Source organism: Bos javanicus, chromosome 7 (genome assembly GCF_032452875.1).
Source record: "Bos javanicus breed banteng chromosome 7, ARS-OSU_banteng_1.0, whole genome shotgun sequence".
In the NCBI taxonomy this organism is placed as follows: domain Eukaryota; kingdom Metazoa; phylum Chordata; class Mammalia; order Artiodactyla; family Bovidae; genus Bos; species Bos javanicus.
Window position 1 is genome coordinate 17740742 of NC_083874.1, and position 13946 is coordinate 17754687.

Genomic DNA, 13946 nt, shown 5'->3' on the forward strand with positions numbered 1-13946 from the left:
GGGGATGTCGGGGCCCCTGGCCCTCTCCCGACTCTCTGCAGGCTTTCAATGACAGAGCAGCGCTTGGCAAAAATGTTCTCTGTAACTTCAGCCAAGATGAAAACAAGGGGTAGCAGAGGGGGTCAGTCCAGAGTAGAGCGAGGTCATGGCCTCCACACCTCTCCCCCACACACACACACCACCAGGGAAGAACAGGTTCCCCTTCCAGTTGCTAGGGCAGGATGATAGGTGCAGTCCCAGGGCCACACGGATGAGGGGAGGGCGAGCTGGGTTAGAAAGGCCATGCATTACCGCTGGGTGCTCGCTCGGCGCACAGACTGCACGGGGGCGCTGTCCCCTGGAACAACCCACGGGATGGGGTTGTGCCAGGCTGGGTCACCGCCTTCCCACCCCACCCATGGTGCTCCAGGCTCCTTCCTCTCGCTCTCGATTTTACCTTTGGTTGTGGGAGGGGACCAGGAATGACACCAAAGTTCTCTTAGCTCCACAGCAGTGTATAGGAGCTGCACGGGTCAGTTTAGGAATTAAGAGATCCCTACTTCGGGGGACATCCCTGATGATCCAGTGGTTAAGAATCCACCTTCCAATGCAGGGGACACAGTTTCGATTCCTGGTCTGGAAACTAAGATCTTACAAACCATAATGCAACTAAGCCCGCACGCCACAATTACCGAGTCCGCTCTCAGCCTGAGCTCTGCAACAAGAGAAGTCCATGTGCCACAATGAAGACCCAGCACAGCCAAAAATTCAAACCGAAACAAAGATATTCCTGCTTTCTACACCTTGAGGACCCATGGCTGCATTGGAGCCGAGCTGTGGTTGACCGGTTGCCATGATCCTAAATTTTGTAACATCCCATGGAGAAGAAAATAGCAACCCACTCCAGTATTCTTGCCTAGAGAACCCCATGGACCGAGGAGCCTGGTGGGCTACAGTCTATGGGGTTGCAAAGAGTTGGACACGAATGAGCAACTAAACTACCTCCACCATGTTCTAAAACATACCTAGTGTGGCTTTGGAGCCAGTCATTCTGTTCAGACCTTCAGCAGTATCTATGGTAATCCACACAGCTGCAACCATTCTGCCTAATGGAAGAGATGGAACCCCCCCAACACACACCACCCCAGTGTATGTGCTTGGGGAGACCCAGGCAGGCCTGGAAAGGTCTGGGACCCAGGTAACAGTGTAACCCCTGCTCTGTTTCAGCTGGACTTGGTCCCCTTGCGGGGGCTGGGATTGGGGTGGGGAGATGGTACTTAGGTTTGGGAGCAGGCTCTTCCGCTGGTAGAAGGTCAGGACAGGTTCATATAGGGTGTAGTACGTCTCCAGGTGCTGGCGGAGGGCCGCCTCACAGTCATCTGCCCTGCGTTCCGCCTGGCCCTGGCTTGGGGCTCTCTGCATCATCGTCACCATTGAACAGGCAAATGTGATGATGATGTTGGGGGCCCAGCCCACCTGGGCATCTGTGAAAGGGGACTGGGTGAGGAAGAGGCTGAGTGAGGTGGCCTCCTGTGCCCACCCCTGCCCCGAGATCAGGGATCTAGGGTGGTGCTGCCCCAGTAAAAAACCAGGCTCCCTGGGTCTGTTTTACTCTTGTCGTTCCAAGTTTTTCTTCTCTGTGTTTGTGTTTTGGACAGGTAGGACATTGGCAGAGCCCATAAGCCAAACAAGACCAGTGGGAAAGGGTGAAGAGTCTCCTTGCTGCCCCCAAGCACCCAGTTTCACCCTCCCTGGACGCAGTCAAGTTAATCTGTTTCTTGTGTCTCCTTCTGGAACCCTTTGGGCATATACCAAGCAAATTTGGTCCTGATGTCATTTTCCCTGCTTTTTCATATACATGGTAAAGAACTGATTTGCCCTTGATTTTATTCACTTAGTAAGCTGGAGACGGTTGTGTATTTGACACACAAGGAATGTACTGATTATTTAATCACTAGATAGTATTCTGTTCTATTGTTGCTTCATTTAGTCACTCAACTGTGTCCAACTCTTTGGCGACACCATGGACTGTAGCCCCGTCTGTTCATGGGATTCTCCAGGCAAGAATACTGGAATGAGTTGCCATTTCCTCCTCCAGGGGATCTTCCCCACCCAGGGATGGAACCTCAGTCTCCTGCATTTGCAGGCAGATTCTTTAACTCCAAGATGCCAGGGAAGCCCATTCTGTTGTATGGATGTGTGTCACAATTTACTTAACTGGTTCCTCGTTGATGGGTATTTGGATTGAAATATTCTTTTTAAAGGGCTTCCCTGGTGGCTCAGATAGTTAACAGTGCACCTGCAATGCAGAAGAACTGGGTTCCATCCGTGGGTCATGAAGATCTCCTGGAGAAGGAAATGGCAACCCACTCTAGTATTCTTGCCTAGAGAACCCTATGGACAGAGAGAGGAGCCTGCTGGGCTATAGTCTATGGGGTCGCAAAGAGTCGACATGACTGAGCAACCAAGCACACACACACACATTCCCTTTAAGACGGATTTAAGCAGCTTTCCATTGCTTTCCTCTCACGCAAGCACTTGACTGGGGAAAATACAAGAGTTTCCAGCTCACCGCTGTCCCCTCCTAACTCCAGGGAGACCTCCCAGGATCTCCAAGGCCACCCAGCTTCATTCATTGTAACAGAAATGCCCATTTCGAATCACTAAGAGGGACTTCCCTGATGGTATAGTGGATAAGAACCTGCTTGCCAATGCAGGGGACATGGGTTCAATCTCTGGTCCAATCCCTGAACCCCACCTCCTAGTTCTTCCAGAATTTCCTTTTGAAATAGAACCTGTCAGCACATTAAAAAACAAAATAACAACAAAAAAACCCCCACAGCCCAGTGGGATTGATTCATTCTAGGAAAGCAAGGATGGTTCAGTATAATTTATTGTGTTACTATCTTAAGAAAAAGTCATATGAGAATCCTTTTAAACAGAGCAATTTAATTGACAAAATTCACACATTCCTGATTTAATTAAAAAAAAAAAAAAAACCACAAGGAATTGATAAACATTCTAAGCCAGCATCTTATTTAATGGAAACTTTCTTTCCGAGTAAAGTTGGGAGTAAGATAAAACCACCCACCCTTGGGACTTCCCTGGTGGTCTGGTGGCTAAGACTCCACCCTCCCAATGCAGGGGGGCCCAGGTTCAATCCCTGGGCAGGGAACGATATCCCACAGGTCACAACTAAGAGTTTGTATGCTGCAACCAGGCACAGTCAAATAAATGTGTAAAGTCACAGTAAGGAATACCCTGGCAGTTGACTGGTTAGGGCTCAGTGCTTTCACTGCCAGGGCCCCAGCTGCATCACTGGTCAGAGAACTAAGATCCCACAGGTCGGGCATCAAAAAAAACAAAGGCATAGTAAAACAAAGTTAAAAAATAATTGACAAACGGGGTGGGGGGGAGGAATTTTGCAACCTATATTACAAACAGCTAATATATAAAGAGTTCCCAAAATTCAAGAAGAAGAAAAGACCAACAGTCAGTCCTCTAGGATGGGAAAACGTAAGCAAAAGATACAGAGTGTACTGAAGAAGAAATGAAACTGGCCCAGAACTTTAGAAAAGATGCCCAGCTTCATTCATCGTAAGAGAAATGCCCATTTAAAACCACTAAGAGGGACTTCCCTGATGGTACAGTGGATGAGAACCTGCCTGCCAATGCAGAGGACATGGGTTCAATCCCTGGTCCAAGAAGATCCCACATGTCTCAGAGCAGCTAAGCCCATGTGCCACAACTATTGAGCCACAGCTATTGTGCATTCCAGAGCCCCTGAGCACAGTCTTAGCCACTGGACCAGTGGGGAAGTCTGAGGAAGACTTCTTGACACTGATACAAAATCTCAGAGTATACTGTAAAGTTAAATGAAAAATGAAGCCTGGTGTATATGGAATGCTAGTTTTTATGAGGAGGGACACACACACACACACACACACACACACACCCCTCTATTATATTTGCAAAAAGAAACATCAGAAAGGACAGTCCAAAACTTCATGAAAATGGTTGTCTACAGGGAGGGGAGGGCACAGTTGGGGGCAGGGGTGGATCTACTTTCTTAATGTGACTTTGAAATTGTTAGGTATGCTGCATATGCAAAATTTTAATTTTAAAAAGCAATCCCTAAATGTTGAAAGCCAAGCTGAAGTGAATGAACCCTGTGTCAGTGTCATGCTGCAAATGCAGGGAGAAAATAATTATCGCTAGGGACCCAGTGTTTTTGTGGTCCGTCCACAGGGAGAGCTATTATAAGGAAAACCAGAAAGTGTTAGTTGCTCAGTTGTGTCCGACTATTTGTGACTCTAGGGACTGCAGGCTGCCAGGCTCCTCTGTCCATGGGGTTTCCCAGTCAAGAATACTGGAGTGGGTTTTCATTTCCTTCTCTAGGGAATCTTCCTGACCCAGGGATTGAACCCCAGTCTCTTGCATTGGCAGGCAGATTCTTTACCATCTGAGCCACCAAGGAAGCCCAAGAAAAACCATAGCTGCAAAGAAGTCTTAAACTTTCTATGGTAGTTTAATTCTCAGTAGTTAACATTGGCATGCTACTTGTTTGGAAACTATTTTGCATCTAATTTAATAATGCAAATGAGAATATCTGGTTTTAGGAAGCAGACTTTTTAGGGAAAAGAGAAATGTAAAACACTGTGATGTTAAGTGTGAGCTGGAAACAACAGTATGAACTTGTGAGATATATATATATATATATATATATTTTTTTTTTTTCCCTCTCAAAAGTATGTGTTTCCTGGCCCTGTCTGCTGGAGAGGCCTGGAAACGATGAGCACCTGTAGCAATGAGTGCCCCTGGCCCCCAGATGGAACACTACTGCCCAGGGGCCTCCAGGAGAAATGGCTGATTCCAGGGCTGGGCCAGAAATGTGAAAGGTGGGAGGTGGGAAGTCTTGCACAGAAAGAAAGCGAGAAGGTGAATGTGACCTGGAGCTGTGTCCTGGAGGACACTGTGCAGCATGAGGGAACTCCTAATGGCCCCGGATGAGACACACTGAATCACAAAAAAGAAGACAATTATGGCCATCATCAAAGAGTCCACAGACAATAAATGCTGGAGAGGGTGTAGAGAAAAGGGAACCCTCCTACACTGTTGGTGGGAATGTAAATGAGTGCAGGCCACTATGGAGAACAGTGGGTAGGTCCTCAAAAACCTAAAAACAGCTACTGTAAGACCCAGCAATCCCATTCCTGGGCACGTATCTGGAGAAAAGTATGATTCAAAGATACATACACCCCCGTGTTCACAGCAGCCCTATTCACAATAACCGAGACACGGAAGCAACCTAAATATCCATTTATAAATGAATGGACAAAGAAGATATGGTCCATATACACAATGGAATATTACTCAGTCATAAAAAATAAAAGAAATAGTGACTTCCCTAGTGGTCCAGTGGCTAAGACTCTGCACACCCAATGCAGGGGACCCGGGTTTGATCCCTGGCTAGGGAACTAAAATCACACATACCAGGCAGTGCGGCCAAAGAATAAAAATTGGAAAAAGAATGAAATAATGCCACTTGCAGTGACAAAGAAGGACCTAGAGATAATCATACTAAGCGAAGTAAGTCAAAGACAAATATCAGATGGTATCAGTCATACGTGAAATCTAATTTTTAAAATGGCACAAATGAACATATTTATAAAACAGAAACAGACTTACAGATAGCGAAAACAAACTTACGGTTTCCAAAGGGGACATGTGGAGAGGAGGGGAAGGATAAATCAGGAGCTTGGGATGAACGTATACACAGTATTGTATACAAGACAGATAAGCAACAAGGACCTACAGTACAGCAAGGGGAACTCTACTCTACTTATTCTGTAATAATCTATGTCAGAAAAGAATCTGAAAAAGAATGAGTGCATATACAAACGAATGATGCTTCTGTATCCCTGAAACTAACACAATGTTGTAAATCAATTAGACTCCAATAAATTAAAAAAAAAGAAGACTCACTTTAAATACTTTAAATTCACTTATTTTACCGAGATGGTAAAAAAAAGAAGACTCACTTTAAATACTTTAAATTCACTTATTTTACCGAGATGGTCCAGAGAAGGCCCTGGCACCCCACTCCAATACTCTTGCCTGGAGAATCCCATGGACGGAGGAGCCTGGTGGGCTGCAGTCCACAGGGTCGCTAAGAGTCGGACACGACTGAGCACCTTCACTTTCACTTTTCACTTTCACGCATTGGAGAAGGAAATGGCAACCCACTCCAGTGTTCTTGCCTGGAGAATCCCAGGGACGGGGAGCTTGGTGGGCTGCCGTCTATGGGGTCGCACAGAGTCGGACACGACTGAAGTGACGCAGCAGCAGCAGCAACTGAGATGGTAAGGATGCAAGAGAACAAAACACAGAATGACAAAATAATGAACCTCACTGTCCCCACTGGAGGCAGCTAGGACACCCCCAACCCCTCAGTCTGAAAATGGGCTCTTGGAAGGGAGAAGATGAGCTTGTGTCCCACCCGTCTGGCAGGAACCAATATATTTCAAATAGCCCTCGCTGAGGAAGGACGTTCCTTCTTTAAGGGAAGAATGTCAGCCAATTGATGTGGGGGAAACAAATGACTGAAAGTTACACATTTCGCATTGATTCGGAATATGAAGTTACTGATTCCAATCAGCAATGAGTGAATCTGTAAGAGAAGGGACCGGCGGGGGTGTGTTAGAGCAGCCCCTGATTGACCCTCTATCTTAAATTTGTGAGGGCTGTCACACCAAGTACCACAGTTGGGTGACTCCAGCCACAGAAATTCCATTTCTTAGAGACTTCCCTGGTGGTCCAGTGGTTGAGAATCTGTCTGTCAAGGCAAGGGACGAGGGTTCGATCCCTGGGATTGAATTCAGATCCCAGGGAATTCAGCTCCACATGCTGCAAAACAATTGATCCTATTCTCTAGAGCCCGGGAACTCTGAAGCCTGCATGCTTCAGTGGCTAGAGCCAGTGTTCTGCAGCAAGAGAAGGCGCCACAATGAGAAGCCTGCACACCACAACTAGAGAAAAACACTCTCGCAGTAACCAAGATCCAGAGCAGCCAAAAATAAATTTTTTTAAAAAAAGAAATTCCACTTCTTCACAGTCCTGGAGACTAGAAATCTGAGGCTGAGGTTCTGGCAGGATGGAGTTCTTCGGAAGCCTCTCTCCTTGGCTTGTTTTCTCCCTGTGTCCTCGGCGGCTATTCTGTCCATGTGTAAATCTCCTCTTCGTAAAAGGACACCAGTTATATTGAGTTAGGACTGAGACAAAGCAACCGATCACAGTGGGCTAAACCTTACGTCAATCCCGGTTAAGACAAGACGTGAAAAGAAAAAAACTTTGAGGTGTTCACAGGCATTTCCATAATGATTGGTTATTTCACGACATGGAGGATATTAAGGTGTGATAATGGAAGCATGATACAATTTTACAAAAGCCTTCACTTTTTAGGAAATATGTACTAAAATATTCACATGGATTAAAAAGAAAAGAACAGGGCCTTGCCGGTGGTCCAGTGACTAAAACTCCACTCTCAGTGCAGGAGGCATGGGTTGGGGAACTAGATCTCACATGCTTCAACTAAGAGTTCTCTAGCCACAACAAAATAATCCCGCCTCCTGCAAGGAAGATCAAAGATCCCACGTGCTGCCACTAAGACCCAGCGCAGCAAAACAAAATTTTTTTTTCCCCCAAGAATTAAGGACGTCCCCCAGCTTCCCTAGTGGCTCAGACAGTAAAGAATCTGCTTGCCAATGCAGGGGGCATGAGTTCCATCCCTGAGCAGGGAGATCTCAAATGTGGAGGAGCAACGAATCCTGGGAGCTGCAACTGCTGAAGCCCTAGAACCTGAGCTCTGAAACAATAAAAGCCTGAGTACCGCAACAAAGAGCAAAGCCTGCTTGCCGCAATGAAGACCTAGCACTGCCGTAAATAAATAAATACATTTCAAAAAATGTTCATTGACTGACGAGTCCACGTGTCACTGCCTGCGCTATTATTTAAGGCTTTGAATTCTATCCACTTCCCTTTTAGTTTGGGAAATGGAAAGTGGATGTCACTTGCCATGGAGGCGACTGTGAAAACAAATACATACCAGGCTGACAGCCTAGTTCTGATATTGGGCTCGCAGTGCATGAGACGTGGCCCTTCCTCAGAGCCAGACGAAGGGTCCGGCAGGACCTCTCCACCATCTCGGCAACTTCCGTGAGGCTATACTTAGGAAAAAGTTTGAAAACATGTCATTATTGTAAAACCTACTTCTGGAATTTCCCTGGTGGTCCAGTGGTTAAGACTCCGTGCTTCCAATGCAGAGGGCATGGGTTCGATCCCTGCTGGGGGAACTAAGATTCCCACATGCCTCAAGGCCAAAAAATGAATAATAAAACATTCTTTTGTGAACTTCCCCAAATCATTGGTCTCACAGTATAGGTGATCCTTAGGGAGAAGCACGAGCCCCCATAAGTGGACCTTCTGTCCCTGGGCATCTTGGGGAGACTGTTCATGGATCTCCTGCACAACTCGACCTGATGCAGATAGTCAGGGCTACTGGTGTCTGGTCTGGTCTGGCCCACTGGCCCTCAAACCTAGTGCTTCCTGTGTGCTCATTCAACAGACGCTGCTTGAGGACTTCTCTCGTGGTCCAGTGGTTAAGACTCTGCATTCCCACCTCCAGGGGGCACAGGTTCAATCCCTTGTGGGGGAACTAAGATCCCACATGCTACAGGATGTGGCCAAAAAAGTAAAAAACAACAAAAGCAACAACCACCACAACAAACAGATGCTTCTTGCCACGAGCCAGGCCAAGTTCTAGACAAACGGCTAAGGACCCCTCGGTTCCCCAGAGCTTGTATTCTCAGGATGGGGGCAGATGTGACTGCAGTCAACTCAGAAACAGACGTGACAGTTTCCCTGCATCAGCCTCACTCGCAGTGAGGAGATGCTGGTGGTATTTCTGTGCACAGACAAGGAAACAGGCTGGGAGTGTTGACCCAGAGTGGACACGTGGAGATAGCAGCTGAGTGTGACCTCAGCCCAGGTCTCAAGGGCTCCAAGGCCAGCACGTGAACTAGGCCAGCCCACCGCCACCCACAGAGTAGGGGCCAACCTCAGAGAATGTTCCCTGCTTGGGCCTCAGTTTTCCTGTCTGTAAAATAGGAATTCTGGTCTTCTGGGAACGCTGAGGCAGTGTCTAGCTCTGGCTTCCTGTGAATTTCAGCACCTTTGTCCCCCCAACAGCACAGAGAAAGCAGGAAGGATAAAGGGAAGAATTCCTGGGCATCGTGTTCTTGTGGAGCTTCAGCCTCAAGCCAGACTCACTGCTCCAACTCACACCAGCCAGAGTGGCCTGAAACAGGTTCAAAAGCCCGGCAGGATCAGGGCTGGAGGTTTAAGCTGGGTGGCTCCAGGGACGCCCTTTAACGCAGACCCTAGATGGACCCTAAGGCAGGGGTCAGATGGCTCACAGAGATCAAAATTCTCTGTAAAGAAAACCCACTGTTGGGACTTCCCTGGTGGTCCAGTGGCTAAGCCTCAGCACTCCCTATGCAGGGGACCCAGGTTCCATCCCTGGTCAGGGAACTAGATCCCACATGCCACAACTCAGAGTTCTACATGCCACAACTAAAGATCCTGAATACCACAACTAAGGCCTGGTGCAGCCAAAATAAATAAATATTAAAAAAAAAAAAAACCAAAAACGAAAGAAAATCCACTCTTGGAAATTCCCTGGTGGCCCACTGGTTAGGACTCCGAGCTTTCACTGCTGAGGGTATGGGTTCAGTCTCTGGTCAGGGAACTAAGATCCTGTTTATTTTCATTTTCTCACTTCTTAGAGCCACACGGGTACCAGAGAAAAGCACGTGTGCTGTGCTTCTTAGCGTGAAGCCACCACACAAGCAGGATCTTAAATGGGCCTCTGTAAAGAAGAGGGAGCGGGTGGGTGTAGGGGGGCCGGTGGGGAACAGGGGGAGCATATCCCATCCATGTGTTAAAACCGGAGCCCTGGTCCTGCCTTGGCTGCCTGAATGGTGTGACCCGGGCTAGCTCCCTGATCCCTCTGTGAAAAAGCAGGGTGCCTGGAACGTTCCAGAAGATCAGAGTTCATCTGTGCAGTGTGGAGAACAGTGCTGGGCTGGTGAAAAGCTCCAGAGGACTTCAGGCTGCAGTTGCCATGGGGACCAGCAGGCTCCTGTGTTGCCAAGTCAGGCGTTTTTTTCAGGAGGAGCCGGGAGTTTTCATGTGGCATCTCCGGATTTTTGAAGGTTGGCCACGAATTTAAAAAAAAAGTGTGAAACTCTGAATAGTCCAAACTGAACATGTCAGTGGATCACGTGGAACCCGAGGCCCTGGGGGTTTTGCAGCCTCTGTCCTGATCTTTGCGACCACCTGTGGAGACCATCCAGCTGGCATGGGTGACTGGGCGTCTACCCTAGGCCAGGTGCTGGCTAGAGTCATTCATTAGCTCGGCCTTTGCCCTTCGAGCTCCCAGACCTGGAGAGGGAGCCACTATTTGCCTTTTACCTTCATAACAATGATCCAGACAAAACTGCTTCAGTAGAGATGCATACAGAGGGCAGGATGAGGGAGCAGGGGGGGCAGGGGGCAGCCCCTTGCGACCTTTGTCTGATTCCTTCCCCACGCCTGGCACCTGAATGCGTTTCTACCACATTCAGCAAGCCCAGCAAGTCCCAGGAAAGCCTGGAGGCCCCTAGCCTGCCACAGTTTCTCTTTTTCTGCCTGGTGTGCTGCAGTCCCTGGGTCGCAAAGACTGGGACATGACTTAGAGAGTGATCAACAACCTCTCCGGGATGTCATTCTGTTCTCTGTTCTTCACTGCACTTATCTTTACCAGAAATTCTGTTGTATTTTGCATGGAACATATTGCTGGTCCCTGTCCCATGTGTCTGGTGAAGTCCAGGGGACTTAGCTTGTCCTCAAGAATTATTTTGGGCACAGGAGGTTGAATAAATGGATAAGTGGAGAGGTACAGTCCATCTTTACGACCCAGAGGTGATGCTAAGCCCGCCTGCCACTCAGTGGGCAAATAGTTTGTCTCCCAGTTGCCAGGGACTGTGTGGAAAGTGCAAGTGTTAGTCACTCAGTCGTGTCTGATTCTTTGCCATCCCATGGACTGTAGCCTGTTAGGCTCCTCTGTCCATGGAATTCTCCAGGCAAACATACTGGAGTGGGTAGCCATTCCCTTCTCCAGGGCAATCTTCCTGCCCCACGGATTGAACCCAGGTCTCCTGCAAGCAGATTCTTTACTGTCTGAGCCACCAGGGAAAGGATTGACTGTGTGGGAAGATGTTAAAATAACTTTGTCCTCACCCTTAAAGAGCTCACCTGGGGGTCTAGACACTTCCAACCATCTTCCGACCATCCCCTAATTAACACAAAACTCCATTTCCCTGTCATCAGCTCCTCTCGCCTGGCATCTCCATCCAAGGTGGGGACGAGGCCTGGTTTCATGCCCTCTCGGGGTCACTCACAAAGCGCTCAATTCCTTGGCCTGCCTCAGCTCCTGGGGGAAGCTGTCAATGAGGAAGCCCTGGCTCTCTGGGCAGGACAGCATGCAGATGCTGATCACATCAAGGATGACTCCCTGGGGAGGGAAGGGGCGGCTGCATTCAGTGCCTGGGGGTCCCGTCACCTACGAGGTCACCTAGGCAAGTTCTGGTGAATTTGGGGGAACGTTTTCTGGGTGCCCTGGATCCTGAGTTGGCTCTGATGAGCTGGGGTTTCTGGGGGCACTTCTGAGAATGTGGCTCAGCTACTGTCTGCTGGGGTCGGGGGCATCTGCCCAACGCCAGGCTTGTTGGGCTCCTTTGCTCATCACTATCATGAGAAACTGGGACAACCTCCATCTTATTGTGAGGAACTGGGGGCAGAAGGGGCCAAAGGTCACAAAGTGAATAAATACTAGCTAAGTTTACTGAGGGCTTCCCAGGTGGCTCAGCAGTAAAGAATCCCCCTACCAATGCAGGAAATGTGGGTTTGATCCCTGGGTTATGAGGATCCCCTGGAGGAGGAAATGGCAACCCACTCTGGTGGGTTGCCTAGTAAATCCCAAGGGCAGAGGAGCCAAAGGGATAAAGTCCATGGGGTCTTAAAGAGTCTGACACAACTTAGTGACTAGAACAACAATAAATAAAGTTTACTAAGTGCATCTTAAGGGCCAGGCACTCTGCCAAGCCCTTTATAGGAAAGAAGTCATTCACCCCGCACCCCAGCCTTCTGCTGAGGGTCCAGCTGCTCTCCCATTTTACAATTGAGGACACAGAGGCTCGGTTGACAAAGCAGCAGCCAGTGGCCCCTGCCCTCGAGAGGCCCCTCAGCTCCTACAGGGTCCTCCTGGGAAGCTCCTCCCAACGGGCCCCCTCATCCCTCTGCTGCCATGCCCGGGAGCTCTCACTGGGACACCAGGATCCCCCTGCAGCATGAGGTCATGGATCTTCCGGCCCCACTGGGTGCCCCATTGGGCCTCCTGCTGCAGCAGCCCCACGTGGCAGAAGCCATACTTGGTTGCCATGTATTTGCACTGTGTCCCTTTGCCGCAGCCTGAACCGCCCATCACAAAGACGATCAGGGGGAGTTGAGGATGTCTGCGGTGCCCGAGGAAGAGGGACGGGGGAGAGGGGTTGGTGCCTGTAGGGGTCAGTTGGTGCTGAGGTGATTGTGTCCACAGCTATAGTGGGTGATGCTGGACACATGTCTGCTGGCAGACCTATTTCTGCCCTAGGGTGGTATCTGGGGGTGTGTGTCCACACCCAGTGATATATCCAGGCACGGCACCCATTAATACTGCTACAGGTCATGTGGATGAGGTGTGAACCCAAGCAGGTCAGGCCCTTTGCGTGCAGCCTCTCCTTGAAGCATCACCCCTTCTTACAGTTGAGGAAACTGAGGCTCTGAGACGGACAGGGACTTGCCCAACCCTCCAGTCTCATCCCATACCACCCTCCCCTTTCTTTACTGTGTTTCAGCCCAATGGCCTCCTTTCAGACCCTTGTACTCGTCACCTCCCTGTTGCTCCTCCCCCGCCCCCACCTCCGTGGGAATTCCATACCGCAGTCCCTTCAGGTTGCAGCTCACCCTTCAGGTCTTCTCTAATCGCTGTCTAAAGAGCCTCCCACCCCATTGTTCCCAGTCTCAAAACCCTAATTCCCCACCACCACACAAAAAGAATCCTATTTCCTCCAGCAACGGCCACTATCAGTAATGAGTTTGCCCGTTTACTTGTTCTTGTTTGTCTCCCCTGCCAGACTACGTACTACAAGAGGACAGAATCTGTTTGTCTTCCTTGTCCCTGTATTTCTAGTACTTGGCATAGTTTCTGACATAATCGTAGCAAGTGAGGAATAGGTAAATGTCCATAACTATCAGACACATCTATGGAGACCTGTAGTTTATAGTGCTGGCTTCCTACATTCCCCACGGATTTCCCAGAACCCAGCGCAGTAGGTGCTAAAAGTGAATGTCAGTCAGTCAGTCAGTCAGTCGTGTCCGACTCTTTGTGACCCATGGAATTCTCTAGGCCAGAATACTGGAGTGGGTAGCCTTTCCCTTCTCCAGGGGATCTTCCAACTCAAGGATCGAACCCAGGTCTCCCGCATTGCAGGTGGATTTCTTACCAGCTGAGCCACAAGGGAAGCCCAGCAGGTGCTAAAGTGGATCACTGAAGACCTGACCCTGAGCATGCGCAGTTGTGTTACTATAAGGTAGGGAGCCGGGAGGAAGGGGCTTGTGCACACCTGGACTTGGGGGGGGGGGGGGGGGAGGAGTTGTTACCTGCATTCTCCCGCCCTCCACAACCTCCTTCCCTTCCCCCGAGTAAGCCAGCCACCCCCGCGATGTATCCCTTCTTCTGGGGCTTCAGGGGCCTGCCTATTTGGGGCAGCTTGGACTTGCACATACCCAACCGGCCTGCGGCCCGTGGGGTGATCGCGCTCCATCCCCTA

The 13946-nt window shown here is 49.3% G+C and overlaps 1 protein-coding gene across 1 annotated transcript; it reads right to left on the reverse strand.

The window, feature by feature from the left end:
• Nucleotides 1-287: 287 nt before the first annotated feature.
• LOC133252080 (adenylate kinase isoenzyme 1-like) lies at nucleotides 288-13940 on the reverse strand. The gene is made up of 6 exons (XM_061424810.1): nucleotides 13903-13940; nucleotides 12401-12590; nucleotides 11478-11590; nucleotides 8914-8941; nucleotides 1257-1476; nucleotides 288-337 (listed from the first exon to the last, which is right to left on the reverse strand). Exons 1-6 carry the CDS (start codon nucleotides 13938-13940, stop codon nucleotides 288-290), a joined length of 639 nt encoding a protein of 212 aa, XP_061280794.1.
• Between the last annotated feature and the right edge of the window lie 6 nt (nucleotides 13941-13946).